The sequence below is a fragment of the Salvelinus alpinus genome, chromosome 20 (genome assembly GCF_045679555.1).
Source record: "Salvelinus alpinus chromosome 20, SLU_Salpinus.1, whole genome shotgun sequence".
In the NCBI taxonomy this organism is placed as follows: domain Eukaryota; kingdom Metazoa; phylum Chordata; class Actinopteri; order Salmoniformes; family Salmonidae; genus Salvelinus; species Salvelinus alpinus.
This window is the reverse complement of record NC_092105.1, coordinates 51794833-51814879: the sequence shown is the minus strand read 5'-3', so window position 1 is coordinate 51814879 and position 20047 is coordinate 51794833. Positions and strand designations below refer to the sequence as shown.

The 20047-nt window shown below is 41.5% G+C and overlaps 1 protein-coding gene across 1 annotated transcript in view; it reads right to left on the bottom strand.

The window, feature by feature from the left end:
• The window catches only part of LOC139547063 (Krueppel-like factor 12), a 141692-nt gene that overhangs the window by 16943 nt on the left and 104702 nt on the right, over positions 1–20047 (bottom strand). The window contains exon 4 of the mRNA XM_071356121.1: positions 18372–18507. Within this exon, the coding sequence (XP_071212222.1) occupies positions 18372–18507 (136 nt within the window). The remainder of the gene's footprint in view (positions 1–18371; positions 18508–20047) is intronic.

Genomic DNA, 20047 nt, shown 5'->3' with positions numbered 1-20047 from the left:
CGACAACCGATTCGCATTTCTGGGGTGAGGTTGGGCTATTGGAATGAGAAATGGAAAACTGGAAATACAGCGTACTTTGTGATATCAAATGTCTTCTTACACTTTAAGATGGGGCATGCAACCAATCTCACATGAAACCATTCATGAAGATAAATGATCTGAAGTACTTAGGCCCCTAGTATAAAAAAGTATGATTATTACAGATACCCCGAAATATATTGAATGGCGATGTTATTTTATCTGGGATGCAGCATAATTAATCAGTTATACAATTTCAAAACAATACAATACATTTCACAACAGATTTCGCAAAACACAAAAAGTATGTTCCCTTCAAATACTTTTAGTCTACTCTACTACCATATATCTACAACACAAAATCCATGTGTACTTGTGTGTAGAGTGTGTATTTTATCGTGTGTATGCATGTATCTGTGCCTGTGCGTGTCTACTCAATCTAATTCTACTGCTTGCATTAGTTACCTAATGTGGAATAAAGTTCCACGTAGTCATGGAACTATGTAGTAGTGCGCCTCCCATAGTCTGTTCTGGATGTGGGGGCTGTGAAGAGACCTCTGGTGGCATGTCTTGTGGGGTATGCATGGGTGGCCGAGTGGTGTGCTAGTCGTTTAAACAGACAGCTCGGTGCATTCAGCTTGTCAGTACTTCTTACAAAAACAAGTCAATCTCTCCTCTACTTTGGGCCAGGAGAGATCGGGATGCATATTACTAATGTCAGCTCTCCGTGTACATTTAAGGGCCAGCTGTGCTGCCCTATTCTTGGCCAATTGTATTTTACCTAAGTCCCTCTTTGTGGCACCTGACCAAACTAGGGCCTGTAAGATCTGCCTGGTTGATGGCTTTGTTAAGAAGGCAGAGCAACACTTTATTATGAGCAGACCTCATTTTAGCTACTGTTGCATCACTGTGTTTCATCCATGACAGTTTACAATCCAGGGTTACTCCAAGCAGTTTAGTCATTCACACAGTACTGATGAAAAATCAAGTGCATTTTATCTAAATATGGGTATACGCGGGCCCGGCTCCACTACGGGGCTAAAGGGGGCTCAAACTTTAGCCCGCTCGGTTTTATTTTTATGACCTTAGCTAAACATTTTAAATGATTGGTTGGCACAAAAAAAATCTATCTCCTCTGCGCTGGACAGGGCACACGTGTGTAGGGGGGCTATGGAAAGCCACTGGGTGGTTAGGTTTGGCTCCTTTGGGTTTCCATAAAAAGCAGGAAAAACACTTCTCATCTCTGTCGTAGTCTAAGTGAATAACGCGATATGCCTCCCCTTGTAGTATTTGATTTTGATTTCAAAGTTTACAGGTAAAGCTGCTTTACTCTTAGCTAGATAGCTGTTAAAAAAAGTTTGTTATTAGCTTCAGCCTATTTAGCTCGATCGAACCAGCTAATCTGCCACGATGGATATCAGAAATTGGCTTTGCCAAAGTACCCAAACATTGGAAAAGGAGAGTGATGAGCAGCAGCATCAAACAACCGAGGCCGCCGCCAAGCTCGACAGCGATGATGCTGCCGATCTCCAGCTAGCTCCGTGTGCAGAGCCTACCCACCCTTCCACAAGCGCTGCCAGGATAATGGCTCCACAGCGAACAGCTGAGCCAGCCCAGGTTAGCCTAGAATCCTAGCCTAGCCGTAGTGTTTCTGGAAAATAGCAACTGGTTCATAGGAAGAGAGTGGTTGGAATACTCTAGATGCTGCATTTTGCTTCCCATATCTAAAGTGCTGTGTTGGGTCCAATGCTAACGCAGACAAGGCCTTCACCCAAGCTGGGTATTCTAACTGGAAGAATGATATTGATAGTACCAAAGGATTCGCTAGGTATTCATGCAAAGAGTATTTGAAATGCACTGCACTGTGGAAAGAAAAACTATTTCGAAGTGCTTTGGGAACATCAGTGTCAACAGTTGTTAATGATGGGCAGCTGGCAAGAAATCGCAGGTATTTGTCAGCGATTGTGGACATTATTGAGTTCCTTGTTTAAAACCAGCAACCACTGAGGGGGACATTGTACTCGGTAGAGTCAAGAGGAGAGAAGGGCAGTGGACTCTTTCTGTCTATATAATATAACAGAAAAGGAACGTGCCATGGTGCTTAACACCATACCCCACAATGCCACATACTGTACACGTCACATGTATTCCAAATGTAATCATAACGCTCATGGGTGAGATTGTTACTGAGGAAATAGTGAAAGAAATCAGGGAGAATCTTGGTACACACTGAATGTAGACAGGACCAAGGATCCTACTGGATGTGAAAATATATCCATTGTCACTTGTTACCTGGATGAAACAATAATGTGTATGAGTGTTTGCTGCCAATGGAAACCACAATATACTCTGATGCTTTATCATGTTTATCATTGACAAAACTAGTTCTTAACGAGCTAACAAATGTTGGCTTTGGCACAGAAAGGATACTTAATCAATGTTATGATGGTGCTAGTGTCATGTCAGGTGAAAAGGGGGGCGTGCAGAAAATATTGCAGGACAAAGTAAATAGAGAATTGGCATATGTTCAATGTTTCATGCAATGAGGAAAGGGAAAGGGGGATACCTGGTCAGTTGTACAACTGAATGCCTTCAACTGATATGTGTCTTCCGCATAAACCCAACCATGTGGTCTGACAATGCGCTTGAGGACTTGTATTAATGTCGGTGACTCACTCTACAAGTTCTTTAAAAAAACAACAGTGGCTGCCCTGTACACTGGAGAAACCTTGAAAAGTCCAGTGGTGGAAAAAGTACTCAATTGTCATACTTGAGTAAAAGTAAAGATACTTTAATAGAAAATGACTCAAGTTTAAAGTGAAAGTCACCCAGTAAAAAATATGTGAGTAAAAGTCTAAAAGTATTTGGTTATCAAATTAGATGAAATTGCTCAAATGTAGTTAAGTATTAAAAGTACATGTAGAAATCATTTCATATTCCTTATATTAAACAAACCATAATGGCACAATTTTATTTACATTTTCATTGACGGATAGCCAGGGGCACACTCCAACACTCAGACATAATTTACAAACAAAGCATTTGTTTTTAATGAGTCTGCCAGATCAGAGGCAGTAGGGATGACCAGGGATGTTCTCTTGATAAGTGTGTGAATTGGACCATTTTCCTGTCAAAATGTAAAGAGTACTTTTGGGTGTCAGGGAAAATGTATGGAGTAAAAAGTACATTCTTTTCTTTAGGAATGTAGTGAAGTAAAAGTAAAAGCTGGCAAAGATATGAATTAAAAAGTAAATTACAGATAACCCCCAAAACCTACTTAAGTAGTACTTTAAAGTAGTTTTAAGTACTTTACACCATTGGAAAAGGTCACTGGATCAAAGGTGGACCAGACACCTGCCTACTGTGTCAGTGGTTGTTAAAAGTTGTGACAGCACTGTGAAGTTCCTCTCTGACATCGAATGCATGCTGTCCTACAAAACAGAAGTACGATTTAAAGCTACAGGGCTATGATGGATGGAACCCGGCTTTAAGTTTACAGCCACCCTGGTGCAAAGGATCCTCAGTTGTCTTGATACTCACAGCAAATGACACCAGGCAAAAGCAATGGATCGTTACACTGGAGTCAAAGTGGTCCACAGTGCGTTGGAGTGCATCGAGAAGCTGAGGTGTGACATCGATTTCGAAGCCATTTGGGCACAGTGCAGACCCAGTGGCACTGATGCACCACCATGTAAGTACCACTGTCCAGCAATTGTGGACCACTGTTCAGCAATTGCTGTCCAGCAATACGTGGTGGACAGTACAGTAGGCCAGCAGGACAGAGGAGAACAGACTAAGTGTAAATGACTGTTCTTCAGCACGTTGGATGCTGTCATTGGTGAAAGGTCAAGACGATTGGTGGAGGCCCTGTGTGCTCTTGGCCCAGAGAGCTATGACTTTCAATATGTCAAGAAGGTGAAACCACTGCTGGATCTAAGCAAAACAGATTTGATGGAAGCTGAGTTTAGTGTCGCACGCCACATCTACATGCGAGAACTAACTTTCCACTTTGACAAACGTGTTCAGTCAGCACAGAAGAAGCACGCTACACCCGAGGAACGCTCAACTAATCCAACTGGTATTTGAGTGGGATCTTACAATTTCGGGTACAATGGAATTATCGATTACTCAGGAAGTTCCACAGAGCATCAAGGAAGCTGCAATGCTTTTGAAAAGGTAAGATCTAGCTAGTTGGTTTTTATCAAAATATTGCTTTAGTGTGTAGGCCGCTGTCCATAGTGGTGACAGAGCGTGGTGAGATTTTGTGCCACTTTTTGAACCTGTCACTTCTTGGTCAAATTAATTTTTTGAACTTTTATGTTTATTTGGTATAGTGTGATATAAGAAGAATTCAATATAAATCCAATGCAAGACCGCAAATGTTTCCCCTGGGTGTACAGCTACATATCAGTATGTTTCATCATAGAAATAGATAGGCTACATTCTATTATGGTTTTCTTGGTAGCCTATAGGTTTCCATTGCTGTAAATGGAACTGTAAGTATTGGAAACATGTTTATGGTCGGCTGGCATTGCATAATTGATTATTTGGGTTGAATTTGATTCACATAAGTGTATTGTGCCGTATAACAACTTGTTGCTGAACTCATGAGCGAACGTCATGATTTGTCATGCTTGAAGCAGGCCTGTACAGGCCTATTTATTTGGCAAGACAGCATGTGCATGGCTGCATCTCACTGTAGTAGGCTGTAGGGTATGTGTTTGGTTATTTGGATCTCCATTTCCCTTTTGTTCACTAAATTTGTTTACTGTTAATGTAGCTAGCCTAAATATAGATTGCATCATGCATTTATTAATCTAATATTTTGTTTACTAGGCCTACTACTTGGTACTGCTGTTTGGTTCTGTTCACATTCGTTCGCATTCGCAGTTGTGTCGGTATTCTAAGCCAAACTGCTATTCAACGTTTTTGTTTGCATGCATGAATAACTAGGCTACTACTTTCAGCATTTCATTTGCATTATTTTGGTAGGGGCTGTGTGTACGCCTGCATTCACAGAGGCTGTTTGTAATAGGTGAATTGCGGCCTAGCTGCAGGGCACTGTCCATTGTGCTGATACAGCGCAGCAGAGATAGGCTACAGATTTCAAAACCACTCAATGATCTCAGAGTCTCGGGCATTTAAACTTTATATTTATTGTGGTATAGCGTGATTATGTAAGCGTAATTCCAAATAGTTCCAATGCAAGAACTGCAAATTGTTTTGCCCCCTGGCCGATTTCAACTGCCTACTTAGTCACTTTATCCTTGCGCCAGGTCTGGGTATACGAGAACATCTAGTGATCACTGGGATTTTCATCCTCAGTTGCTAGCTATCATGAATGTGTATCCCCAGTTTTCAAGCTTGATGTTGGGTCCCCTTTCCTATGCAAAAAAAACTCAACTAGATATTTTACGCATTAGCATACAATGCAAAGAGATTTAATTGATTCAAATCAAATTTAATTGTCACACATATTTAGAAGATGTTATTGCGGGTGTAGCAAAATGGTTGTGTTCCTAGCTCCAACAGTGCACTAATATCTAAAAATTCATAACAATAAACAGAAATCTAAAGTAAAGGAATAGAGTTAAGAAATATATAAATGTTAGGACGGGCAATGTTGGAGTGGCATTGACTAAAATACAGTAGAATAGAATATAGTATTTGCATATGAAATGAGTAAAGCAGTACGTATACATTATTAAAGTGACTGGTGTTCCAATATTGTTCCATTAGTGTTCCATTTTAACTTAGCTAGCTCATCAACCAATATTTATGTATTATCTCTGCACTATGTCACTTATTAAAGCCTTGAATCTCATAGGGACCACACTGTCAACACTGGTCATCTAGATAGCCACGTAGCCAGCAGGGTTGCATCGGTTTCTATTGGACTAGAGCTAGCTAGGCTGGCTATATATGTAGCTAACACTAGCTAGCGAACACAAGCTGATGATCATGTATTAGCATGTGCTGACTAGCGTTGCTAGCATGCTAATGTTAGCTTGCTAATGTTGATACCCCATAGTCTTGGGTTCGCAAAATCAAGCAAATGATACTGAATGTACGACAAAATCATATTTCAACATTGTGGTAGCTATTTATGTTTTTTGTTTTAGTTTTCTATGCTCAGTGACATTGTGAATTTCATCCCTTTGGAATTCAACTCTGATTTAACTACCGGTATGTATTTAATCTGGTTCCGGCATGATAAAATTAGTGAAGTCCCAAATTCCTGCGAGATACTCAGAGAATGTGTGCACTCAGAAATAAAAGATCCAGTCACGGATTAGGAGCCACTCCATAATTTTTTCATCAATGATTGCGAAAGATGTCTTCAACGATCACACCATTGATCACACATGGGATAGAAATTATAGAAATGTAATGTTCAGTACATTTTAATGGGTAGTGCAAGTGTATTACCTACTATGAAAACAGTGTGATTTACAGAGCTGGAGCATATCACATTCAAAGGGCAATTTTGAAACATGTATCTAACAATTTTTGATATTGGATTAATAACTGGTTGTTAAAATAACTACATTGAGAAAATAACAACATTTTGTTCATGCAGGGCTCATCTGCAGAAGAGACCATCGTCTCAGCATTACAGTGGTTCCTCCTTTAACCTATCATACTCTAGTTGCACTGATTGCACTGATTTCAAAACTTGATCCTCCAGAAAGTGGAGAGCATCACTTATGCAGCTCCAGAACACGATAGTTCAAAAACAAATCTAATCAAATTTTATTTGTCACGTACACATAGTTAGCAGATGTTAATGCGAGTGTAGCGAAATGCTTGTGCTTCTAGTTCCGACAATGCAGTAATATCCAACTGTCATGAATACCACCGAAGGTGGCTCCCCTTCCTGTTCGGGTGGCGCTCGGCGGTCGTCGTCGCCGGTCTACTAGCTGCCACCGATCCCTTATTCCTTTTCGTTTGTTTTTGTCTAATTGTTTTCACCTGTTCCTTGTTGGGGTTTTGGGATGGGTGTTATTTAAGTTCGTTTAGCCCGCTGGTGTTTGTGCGGGCTTGTTATTTGACGTAGGTGGTGTTTGTGTTCTTTTGGGTTTTCGCTGTCCGGTATTTTTAGTAACTATGGTTTTGGGTTTGTTGCACCTGTGTTTTGGGCTTCACCCATGTTTGTAACTGGTTACTTTACGAAAGGACATTAAAGCATTTTTCCCGTCAGCCTTCTGCTCTCTGCGTCTGACTCCACACCCATCACTCTCCAGACGTTATACCAACGAGTAATCTAACCTAACAATTTCACAACAATTACCGTATACACACAAGTGTAAAGGAATGAATAAGAATATGTACATCAAAAAATATATGAATGAGTGATGGCCGAACGGCATAGACAAGATGCAGTGGATGGTATGGTATAGAGTACAGTATATACACATATGAGATGAGTAATGTAGGGTATGTAAACATATAAAAGTGCCATTGTTTAAATTGGCTAGTTATACATTACATCAAGATGGCAAGATGCAGTAGATGGTATAGAGTACAGTATATACATATGAGATGAGTAATGTACGGTATGCAAACATTATATGAAGTGGCATTGTAAAAAGTGGCTAGTGATACATTTATTAAATCAATTTTTCCATTATTAAAGTGGCTGGAGTTGAGTCAGTATGTTGGCAGCAGCCACTCAATGTTAGTGATGGCTGTTTAACAGTCTGATGGCCTTGAGACAGAAGCTGTTTTTCAGTCTCTCGGTCCCTGCTTTGATACACCTGTACTGACCTCGCCTTCTGGATGATAGCGGGGTGAACAGGCAGTGGCTCGGGTGGTTGTTGTCCTTGATGATCTTTTTGGCCTTCCTGTGACATCGGGTGGTGTAGGTGTCCTGGAGGGCATGTAGTTTGCCCCCAGTGATGCGTTGTGCAGACCTCACTACCCTCTGGAGAGCCTTACGGTTATGGGCGGAGCAGTTGCCGTACCAGGCGGTGATACAGCCCGACAGGATGCTCTCGATTGTGCATCTGTAAAAGTTTGTGAGTGTTTTTGGTGACAAGCCAAATTTCTTCAGCCTCCTGAGGTTGAAGAGGCGCTGCTGCGCCTTCTTCACCACGCTGTCTGTGTGGGTGGACCATTTCAGTTTGTCTGTGATGTGTACGCAGAGGAACTTAAAACTTTCTACCCTCTCCACTACTGTCCCGTCGATGTGGATAGGGGGGTGCTCCCTCTGCTGTTTCCTGAAGTCCACGATAATCTCCTTTGTTTTGTTGACGTTAATTGTGAGGTTATTTTCCTGACACCACACTCCGAGGGCCCTCACCTCCTCCCTGTAGGCCGTCTCGTCGTTGTTGCTAATAAAGCCTACCACTGTAGTGTGGTCTGCAAACTTGATAATTGAGTTGGAGGCGTGCGTGGCCACGCAGTCATGGGTGAACAGGGAGTACAGGAGAGGGCTGAGAACGCACCCTTGTGGGGCCCCAGTGTTGAGGATCAGAGAAATGGAGGTGTTCTTTTTTTACCTGCATCACCTGGGGGCAGCCCGTCAGAAAGTCCAGAACCCAATTGCACAGGGCGGGGTTGAGACCTGGGGCCTCAATCTTAATGATGAGCTTGGAGGGTCCTATGGTTTTGAATGCTGAGCTGTAGTCAAAGAACAGCATTCTTACATAGGTATTCCACTTGTCCAGATGGGATAGGGCAGTGTGCATTGTGATGGAGATTGCATCGTCTGTGTACCTGTTGGGGCGGTATGCAAACTGAAGTGGGTCTAGGGTGGATGTGATATGATCCCTGACTAGTTTCTCTTAGCACTTCATGATGACAGAAGTGAGTGCTACGGTGCGCTAGTCATTTAGTTCTTTGCCTTCTTGGGTACAGGAACAATGGTGGCCATCTTGAAGCATGTGTGGACAGCAGACTGGGATTGGGAGTGGTTGAATATGTCCTTAAACACACCAGCCAGCTGGTCTGCGGGCCGCCAGCCTTGCGAGGGTTAACACGTTTAAACGTCTTACTCACGTCGGCCACAGAGAAGGAGAGGGGGGGCCCACAGTCCTTGGTAGCGGGCCACGTTGGTGGCACTGTATTAACCTCTAAGCGGGCAAAGAAGGGTTGTCTAGAAGCAAGACGTCAGTGTCCATGATGTGGCTGTTTTTCTTTTTGTAGTCCGTAATTGCCTGTAGACCCTGCCACATACGTCTCGGGTCTGAGCTGTTGAATTGCGACTCCACTTTGTCCCAATATGGACATTTGGCTTGTTTGATTGCCTTTGCTGCGGGAATAAATACACTGTTTATATTCGGCCATATTCCCAGTCATCTTCCATGGTTAAATGCGGTGGGTCGCGCTTTCAGTTTTGCGCTATCACGGTTTCTGGTTAGGGTAGGTTTTAATAGTCACCAGTGCTATATCATGTACAATATTGGCAAAGATCTAGTTAAATTAGGTTTGTTACATTTTTACGATTAGGCTAGCCTGTAGCAGACACAGACACACACTCACACACTAACCTAACATAGCAGGCATGAATAGCTTCATTTCTTTCTTTCTGGGACTGACAAGAGAATTAAAAAACTTCTGGGGGAGGTTCTCTTCTGCACTGTTTAACCAATCCATTAAATGGGTAGGAGTAGTTAACATGGAGTGTAGCCTTGTTAATGTCCAAAAGCGCAAGTCTCTTCCATTTGCCCTGAAAACCGGATGCCTCCGGTTGTTGCCAGCCAAGCTGAGGTTGCCGCACATGATTTAACTTAATGAATTAATTCAGACTAGTATCTTAAAACTACCCTTTTTTGATTTAGTTGATTTTAAGACGATGTTTTGATCAATATATTCTACAGACACATCAAATTTCCAGTGGGCTCTGCTAATTCTGAAGGTATGATCAATTTTATGAGCACCTCGAACACAATGAATGGGAAAATGGTTTCACAAAGGGAACTCCCTCTGCTGGTGACTTGCTGAATGTGCAATCCTAAAGGAGGGCTGTGATTGGTTAATGACCTATGACATCATGTCATTAAAAGTACTGGAGATCCCACTCCTGAAATCTGACGTGTTTGAAGTGGGTAGTTTTGAGATATTAATATGAATAACATGTTGAATAAATAAATGTGTACATTTTACAGCTGGATCTGCCAACTTCTGTCTGTAGTGTCCAAACAGTTTGGGCTACACAGTAATATGACTCTCGAGAACACGTACATGTTGGTTGTTTTGCTCTAGGACACTCACAGGCCTCACAAGACTCATCTGAATGTCACCCGGTACCAGTTGAAAAAATGAATGGACGTATATATGGAGAATAGTAGCAAAAATAAGGGGTTAAATACTTGTAAAACAAATAACAAATGTTTCCTGATCTTTTCATATCTGTCTTATGTTGAATAAATACATTTGTAAATTTGTATTTCAGAGTACAGACATACTCCATATTTGAGAGAACACTATCAGGAGTATAATAACAAAAATATTTTGTCTGTATCATGTACGGTTCACAGATCATAGTATCCTACACGAGGCATGTATACATCTAGAAAGGGCCTAAATTAAGTAAAACTACTGTAAAGTACTACTTAAGTTGTTTTTGGGGGGTTATCTGTACTTTACTTCATAATTTAGATCTTTGCCAGCTTTTACTTTTACTTCACTACATTCCTAATGAAAATAATGTACTTTTTACTCCATACGTTTTCCCTGACACCCAAAAGGACTCTTTACATTTTAACAGGAAAATGGTCCAATTCACACACTTATCAAGAGAACATCCCTGGTCATCTGACCTGGCAAATTTGCCAATTTCATTGGGATTTAAAAAAAAAATGCTTTGTGATACAAATGCGAAAAAAGATGTTAAACATCCTTCCTCCCAGTGAAGTTCCTATGTGAGAATTGCTGGAACAATCTGAGATACCATCAAATATTTTCCACTCCCACTGCTGTGGAATCGCCTTAAGGTATTTTAATGGGAAATGTCTCGTTGAAAAAAGTGGATTATTATTGTTGATAGTGGATTTACTATACAGGCTGTAATCTGGTGGCCTATTCTGTATACAGTATAGATGTATGAAGCATTATATGGCTTGTTCGAGCCATACCGTTCAGTGTGTGAGTACCAACAGTAGAGGTGAAGGATGGGGGAGAGAGAGTGTCAGTGAGAGGGGAGAGCCTGCAGTTGAGCAGAGGGCCGTGTTTCAACATAAATACATGAGAGAGAGAGAGAAATTAAGAGAGATAAATAAAGAGGACTAGAGGGAGGGAAAGAGGAAGAATGGGGGGGGGGATGAAATGGAGAGCGAGCATGGTTAAGTAATGGGCTTCTTGGCCAGCCTCCTCTATATTCATGTGTTTCCTTGGGGAAATGGTGGATGGGCTATTGTTGGAAAGAGAGAATGAGAGAGAGATGGACAGAGGGAAAGAAGGAGGTGGAATATAAGGGAGAAGGGGAGAGAGGGTGGAAGGGAGGGGAGGTTGCAATGCTCTAGTGATTTCTGACCGGTCCCTGAGGGCCTGAGGCCGCAGAGCAGGTGAAGGGAGAGCGGGGAAGTGTGTGCGCGGGGAGACGGTGTGTGTGTGTCCGTACGCAGGCACAGAGATGCCCCTTGTGCTTTTGGAAGTCCTCACTACATTGTGTGTGTGTGTGTGTGTGTGTGTGTGTGTGTGTGTGTGTGTGTGTGTGTGTGTGTGTGTGTGTGTGTGTGTGTGTGTGTGTGTGTGTGTGTGTGTGTGTGTGTGTGTGTGTGTGTGTGTGTGTGTGTGTGTGTGTGTGTGTGTGTGTGTGTGTGTGTGTGTGTGTGTGTGTGTATGCGTTTCTACGCCTCCTATGCCTCCATTCCACATGAGGGCTTGTTGTTTGTTTTCTGTATCTTGTTGTTATGGTCCCGTTTCCTCTGAGAGATTCAGAACCAGACGAATGCACAGCCTCTGTCCTGCACAGAGAGTGTTCCGCAGAAAGCCCCTGTTACAGGTGACACACACACACACACAGGAATGCACAAACACACACACACACACACACATCCCCCTCCCCTCACCCACAAGCCCCACACACGTACATACGGACAGATTAGGGCGAAGGGAAAAGAAGAAACAAAGGAACAAAATCAGGAGAGCAGAGAGTTGAAACAGATCTCAGTTGTAAAAGTTTCCTCTCTTTCAGTGTGTTGGTTTGGGAAAGACAAACACGGAATCTTTCACACAGGCAGTGGCGGCAGGGTTACACCGGGTGTAAGGCTGCCGCTCTGCCACGGCTCTCAGGAGATATTATTGCTTCATCTATTATTAATACTACTTCCACAAATACGTTTATAATACTATGATACGTGTAGGGGTAGAGTAGTAGTAATGGTATAAATGTCTTCATACTATATTTAGTCAGTAAAAATGCAGATGTATTAAAGGATGTGCTTTTGTAATAGAAGTAAACTTGCTTGTGTGACGAGTAGTGGTGGGCACCGGTATCGATAATTCAATATGATGCCGATGTCGTTTGATGTTGATATGAGCAAGGTATGTCGTGAAATCGGTTTATATAAAATACCATACATGATTGTTCTTGAAGGCACAAAACCCTCGTACAGGCTCTAAACAGATCATACTTAACTGCCTGCTGATGGGCCAACAATGGGCTTTCCATTGTATTCAAACTGGCCCAATGGGCAATCAGCAAGCAGCTGTTGGAACTTTTGCAATGTTATCCATTCAGTTGCAATGTAATACTCTCAAACCGATATCAATTAGAACATTTTTAACCAGATTTTCCATATCGATGCTCATCACTAGTGATGAGTAATATTGCCTTAGAGTAATAGAGTCTCAAATACAACCCGGGTTTAATCCAGTTGGTCACATCTACAACTACTCGAACATCCACTGGCATTACCGTTTTGTAACTGCTTTGATGCTCTTTTCACAAGGAAGTGGTGATTTTTCTAAATGCTTAGTACTAAAAACTCCAAACTGTTTACACGTGTTACTCAACAAGTCTCATATTCAAAATGTTCTATTGTGCATGAATTTTGTTTGAAGGCATCTTTCATGTATTGTGTAATTGATGTATATAGATGTATATAGATATGTATAGTGTAATTTATAATATCATTATGTTGTGTTTTGGTGAGTACATCAATGTTGTCATGGTATTTCACAGTGAACTTTAATTTTTATTTATTTTATTTGACCTTTATTTAAGGAGGGAGTACAGTGGTTCTTCCTTTAAAAGCTGTGTCATACTGCGGCACACCTTGCGTGCTGCTGCAGCATTCTGTGGCACATCATTTATTTCTCAACCATTTTTTCTGTTACTGCAAGTTATTGCTAGATTGACCACCAGAGGGCATCTTTGAGAAGCATTTGATAGTATTCAGTATTGGCATTACCAGAGAATTTAAGTTCACAGTTGACACCATCGAGGTGCGGATGTTTACTTTCTACACAAGTGGTTTTTTTTCCAGTTTCGTCCAACGAACAGATTGTAGTGGTAAAATAAAAAGGTATAATTTTTTTTTGCCATGTAGGCTAGAGGGAATTCTAAGCATCACTCCAGTCAAAACAGGCTCTGCGAATGTTCGATTCCATTAATTTGCTATGGGCTCGCACTAGTGTTCCAGCTTAGCCAACGTTCTTAAGTCGTTTTTCAGCCTTGGGTGAATTTTGACTTGTTCTATTGTCCAGCCTATAGATAGCCAGAGCAAATTTACGAAAGCACCCGAATGTCCACTGAGAACGCACAACGACTATAGCTAAGCTATAGCTTAGCTAAGCTAAGAATGACAGGAATAATCAAGTCAAAAAACGTTGGGTAGTTAGATAGCCTATAGTTAATATACTGGCAAGATTGATGTATAACTACTAACGTTAGGTAGCTAACTAACATTCCGGTACGTACTGCTGTAATGATATGCTATGTGGTTCGTAAGGACAGCGTAGCTAACAAATTGTCAGCCAACATAATGTATAAGGTAACTTATTTGAAAAGTCATTACTTTATTACATTGAGTAGCAAGCTACCCCTTGGTTGTTAGGGCAAATCTGGTCTGTGATAGGAGAGGGGGGTTTTCACACCTAGCTCGGCTATTAGAATATTCTTTAGTAAAAGTTGAATAGTCTATTGTTCAGCTATTAGCCCCCCTCCCCAACTTGCAACAAATTGTTGTTGTTCCCATCTCATTCCTTTCCCTCTTCCACGTGTCATCATTCTGCGCCTGAGTGGCTCGCTTGTGGGCATGCTGGCAGGACATGGCAGCATCTTCGGTTGTGCGTCAAGAATTCTGCATACAGTAGCACGTTTCTATGAAGGTGTGGTTATTCAGAGGCAAATTGTTAAACGCTATGGAGGTACATTTGTGTTTTTTGTCGAGAGCAAAACTTTTTTTATTTTAATCAATAATAATTGTTCTGAAAGCAAAATTTTTCCAACACAAAGGAAGTCATAGCGGACACCTACGAAGAAGGACTGTGTGATGATGGCATCTCAGGTAAGCATCACTGGACTTGTTCGTTCTTCCGTCCAACTTTTACATAGCTAGTAGTTAGCTCCTATGATTCAGTGTAAGTTCATAACATTCTACAATGTTACATACATACATACCGCAGAATGATAAATCCTGCAATTATTATTCTCAAGCTAACCAAAAGCATTTAGCGTTCTCGCCATTTTCAGTTGAATTAATCTAACTTTCTTTCATGGCAACTCATAAGCAGGCCATGTCATATTTGTTCCATAGTCGATATATAATCATTTTTCATGACAGTGTAACGGTTAGAAAGAACACAATATGTCTGTCACGAAGAGTTAGGGAGTCTTTGCAGCGTGTAGATGGTGCAGGTATCATTGTGTATTTCCCATCACCTAATGAACAACCACAATACCAGTCTGGTGTTAAGCTTTCTGTGCTGTGTTGACGTATCCTGAAAATGACATCTGATGCTTTAGATTGAACGGTCATATCTCAGTAATTGTTTTCATACCTACAAAAAATAAGCTATTTTCTTTACTTTCAGAGAGTGAGCTGATCAAGGGGTTGAAAATGTAGATATTGCCAGATGTTCAGGCCGTGGAACAGGCTGTGGAAGCTTTATTGCTGGCAAAAGTGTCCATAACCAGAGGTAATTAACTTCACTAGGGTAGGGGGCAGCATTCAGAATTTTGGATGAAATGCATGCCCAAATTAAACTGCCTGCTTCTCGGGCCCAGAAGATATGATATGCATGTAACTGGTAAATTTGGATGGAAAAGACTCTAAAGTTTCCAAAACTGTTAAAATAGTGTCTGTGAGTATAACAGAACTGATTTGGCAGGCGAAAACCGGAGAAAAATCACTTCAGGAGTTTTTTAATTATTCAATGCCATTACAGTATCCATTGACTTAGGACTCAAATTGTAGTTTCTATGCCTTCCACTAGATGTCAACAGTCTTTAGAAATTGTTTCAGGCTTGTATTCTGAAAAATGAAGAAGTAAGAGCAGTCTGAATGAGTGGACCCTAAAGTGTCACAGAGCTTTTTCATGCGCGCGACCGAGAGAGTGCGTTTCTTGTTTACCTTTTAAATTGACGACATTATTGTCCGGTTGAAATATTATCGATTATTTAGGCTAAAAACAACCTGAGGTTTGAATATAAACATCGTTTGACATGTTTCTATGAACTTGACGCATAAAATGTTGATTTTTTTGTCTTCCTGTTTTGACTGCGTTTGAGCCTGTGGATTACTGAAGAAAACGCGCGAACAAAACGGAGGTTCTTCGATATAAAGAGACTTTATCGAACAAAAGGAACATTTATTGAGTAAATTAATGTCTGCTGAGTGCAACCATATGAAGATCATCAAAGGTAAGGGATTAATTTTATCTCTATTTCTGACATGTGTAACTGTTCTACTTGGCTGGCTACTGTTTGTAATGATTTGTCTAGTGGGCTACGTTCTCAAATAATTGTAAGGTATGCTTTCGCCGTAAGCATTTTTTAATTCTGACACCGTGGTTGGATTCACAAGAATTAATCTTTAAACCTATGTAAAATATGTTTTGTTTTCTGAATTTTATAATGAATATTTCTGTATTTGAATTTGGCAACCAGCAGTTTCACTGGCTGTTGAAGAGGTGGGACGCTACCGTCTCACGTGCCCAAGAGAGGTTAAACTGTTCTGTGTTATTTTTCTCTCTTCCTCTCTGCCTGTCTTGTTGTACATGGAATCTGTCTCACATGCATTAATTAAAATGTCAGCTGCTAATTTTCAAATTTACACCACATAAACACAGCCATTTTCACTGGACTATCTGCTGCTATCTGTTGCTATCTGTTGCTGCAAAGTCATTATTTCTCTGGGGGTTAGCCTTGCAATAACCAAGTGGTGAGACACATAGCCCTCTTTATTTAAATGTTTCAGGTACACTCCGATAGGTGTCTGCGTCACATACAGTATCTTCTATTGTTTGTCCTCATGTGTCTGTTTTTCAGCATAAAGTACTCTGTAGCCACTTAGTGTGGATACCAGGTGAGACCACACACACACACTAACAGTCTCTCTTCTTCACTTCATCCCTCTCCCCCTTCTCCCTAAATCCTCTAGGTTATATCAGCCATTTTGGTGAACCCCTCCCGCATCTGAACTGGCTGACACAGAGGGCACAGCATGATCACAGGTGAGAGGTCATTTGGTTGGGTCAACACAAAGTATTAATTAAAGATATGCTTTACATTAAAATACAGACAGAGATGTAGTAGTCCCAGAGTTAACGATCCAAGGTCAGTTTTGCATTTCACCTCCTGATGTTTTGGATGACTGACCATGATATAATAAAAAAAACAGGCCTTAATCATGCTCTCTCTCTATCCATCTGTTTCTCATCTGCAGGTATGTTTTGTTGTGAGAGAGGAAGCCAGTCCTGTCATCGCCACCTCACCTGCTCTTAAGATAACCTTTGGACCAACTGGGGGCCCAAGGCTGGTTAGGAGACACCGCAATTGTGATGGACTTTGTTTCAGCGACGGTTTTTAATCTTGCGACAAAACCGCTACTGACATGACCGCCGCTTATAGCTGCTGCTCAGAAACCAGGGGAGACTGAAGAACTAACAATAATTGCTAATTGCCTAGCAGAGGTGGACAGCACACCTCCCTGTACTTATTGCTGATTGCCTAGGAGAGGTAACCCCCCCTCCCACAATACAGCCACTGATCACCAAAACAAGTCACAAATTGCCCTGCCCCTCGATCCTGGTTGATGTGTCAAAATAGGCTGGTAGGGACATAAAGCTCTCAGCATTTAAACAACATTTTGTTGTATTGAATCATTATAGTCTATAAGTTGCGCATATAGGCTGTGACTTACTTAGAATTAAATACCAAATTAAATGAAAAATGCCTCATTAGGCTCAGTCTACAGTGCCTTTGAATTCATTGCTAGAAACACAAGTTTGGCCAGTCTGTTGCTTCAGGCTCATGCTATGGTGCCTGGAGAGCAGGCCATCCTCTCCGCGCTTGCCGAGCCACTGGGGATGCTAAACAAAACCTCCTTGAAAGTGAGACTAAGCCAGGCCTATTATCATTTAGGCCAAAATCAAATATGGACTAAATGATAATAGAACAAAAATGAATGAAACTTTTAAGAGATCATATTTTTTGTTTATAAATACTTTGCTACAATAACACACTGAGCTATCTACCCAACTAGTTCCTAGGCTACAAATGCATGCTGGGCTGGGCATGCCCTGAGCTCATGAAGTGGGCGCTACTGGAGCGAAATTGGAGCGAGGGAGAAGGCCGACAATCCAGCCTTTGGGAAGGTCGCTCCTTGCTCCGTTCAAATTAGGCACACTCTGCTCCTCGCTCCGCTCCAGCTCCACTCCGCTCACATACTCTTTTTTGGGATGCATTCGAAGTAAGGGAACGTTTGTGTGTGTGTGTGTGTGTGTGTGTGTGTGTGTGTGTGTGTGTGTGTGTGTGTGTGTGTGTGTGTGTGTGTGTGTGTGTGTGTGTGTGTGTGTGTGTGTGTAGGATGTGTTGAGTCTGGTGGTTAAAGTATGAGTACTGGGTCTGGATGTTTCTAGGGTTAGCGGTGAGGAGAGCATACTGAAACCCTGATTCTGATTATAAGACTGGTCTAGGATGGATGGGGAAGCCCTGACTCATCTTATTATACGCAGATGGACTAGAAACATGAATAGGGTGGTATAAGGCTATACAGAAGGATACATAATACTTAAACACACACACACACAAACGCACACACACAGAACACACAAAACAAACATGCACACACAGAGAACACACAACACACACGCTGGTACTTACTTCTGTACGGCATGTGTTAAAGATAGAGTGGTAGATCACACAGACACACACACACACACACACACACACTAGTACTTACTCCTGTACGGCGCGTGCTATAGACAGAGCGGTAGATCCGGTCTCGATGACACTGTCCAGGGTGACATTGGGCAGGTCATCATCGTCACTGTCACTCTTGATGTGCCGCGGCGACAAGCTGTTGTGGTCTGTGTATGCTGCCATGGAGACAGACAGAGAAGAGTTAGTCCCGTATTCTATATTCTATACTGTAACATGTGATACTGTTGTACGGTTACATGAAATAGACATATGATAAGGTTTATGTGTGCTGCCATTAGACACAAACACAGAAGACAAAGACAGAAGTCCCATATTACATTGTATACTGTACCATACAGACAAGCCAATGCACCACACAAGCCAAAAAGCTTCATGATACAATTTTTTGTGTATCAACAACCACTCCTTAAAAAAAAAAAAAAATCATGCTAAATATCATATGATTCTACAGTATGTACATTATCTAACAACAGTCCAACATATCAGACAGAATCTCTTTGTTTTCTCTATTAGAATGTGTTCTTACTGTACATGGTTTCCAGTTACTGGGGGGAGAAAAAAAAGATGTTGCTATTTTGGTATTATTCAAATAATATGGCTTCACAGAACACTGGCGCCTCTCATCAGCTGTAGCCCTTTATTCACCAAGTTCCTCAAACCACCTAACCTCTCTGAGACCGATGTCTCAGTCCTAGTCTTATTGATATGACATAACGTGGGGTTGAAATGATTGACACCCTTGATAAAGATGAGCAATAATGACTGTAAAATAATTAAAACAATGATCTATATTGTATGCTCAAAGAAATTGGGAAATTATATTATTTTAGAATACAACTGCTCAGAGAAAGAGATTGTGTTTTAACAAGTAATACGTTTTTTTTCTTGAAAAGGTAGGGGTAAAAATGATCAAAGATCCCCTGTTACTGATTCTGGTGAGAGGTTAGAATGTCTCTCTCACTCATCATTATTCACGATTCATTCAGGGTTATCCGTAATCATGGTAACATCCACAATAATGTAGAAGTATTTAGAAACGTATTTTATTCTTATTTACAATAAAAGTGACTCCAAAATGACACATGCCCTTTCACACCTGGACAAAAGGAACACCTATGTGAGAATGCTATTCATTGACTACAGCTCAGAGTTCAACACCGTAGTACCCTCAAAGCTCATCAATAAGCTAAACACCTCCCTCTGCAACTGGAATCTGGACGGGCCACCACAGGTGGTAAGGGTAGGTAACAACACATCCGCCACATTGATCCTCAACACAGGGGCCCCTAAAATTTCCTGCTCAGTCCCCTCCTGTACTCCCTGTTCACTTATGACTGCACGGCCAGGCACGACTCCAACACCATCATTAAGTTTGCCGATCAGTGGTAGGCCTGATCACCAACAACAATGAGACAGCCTATAGGGAGGAGGTCAGAGACCTGACCGTGTGGTGCCAGGGTAACTACCTCTCCCTCAACGTGATTAAGACAAAAGAGATGATTGTGGACTACAGGAAAAGAAGGGCCGAGAACGCCGCCATTCTCATCGATGGGGCTGTAGTGGAGCAGGTTGAGAGCTAACATGGTCCAAGCACACCAAGACAGTCTGTTACGTCCGTCGTTAAATGAAGACCAAGGTGCAGCGTGGTAGGCGTACATTTTCTTTAATATAAATGTTCCACCAAAAACAATAAAC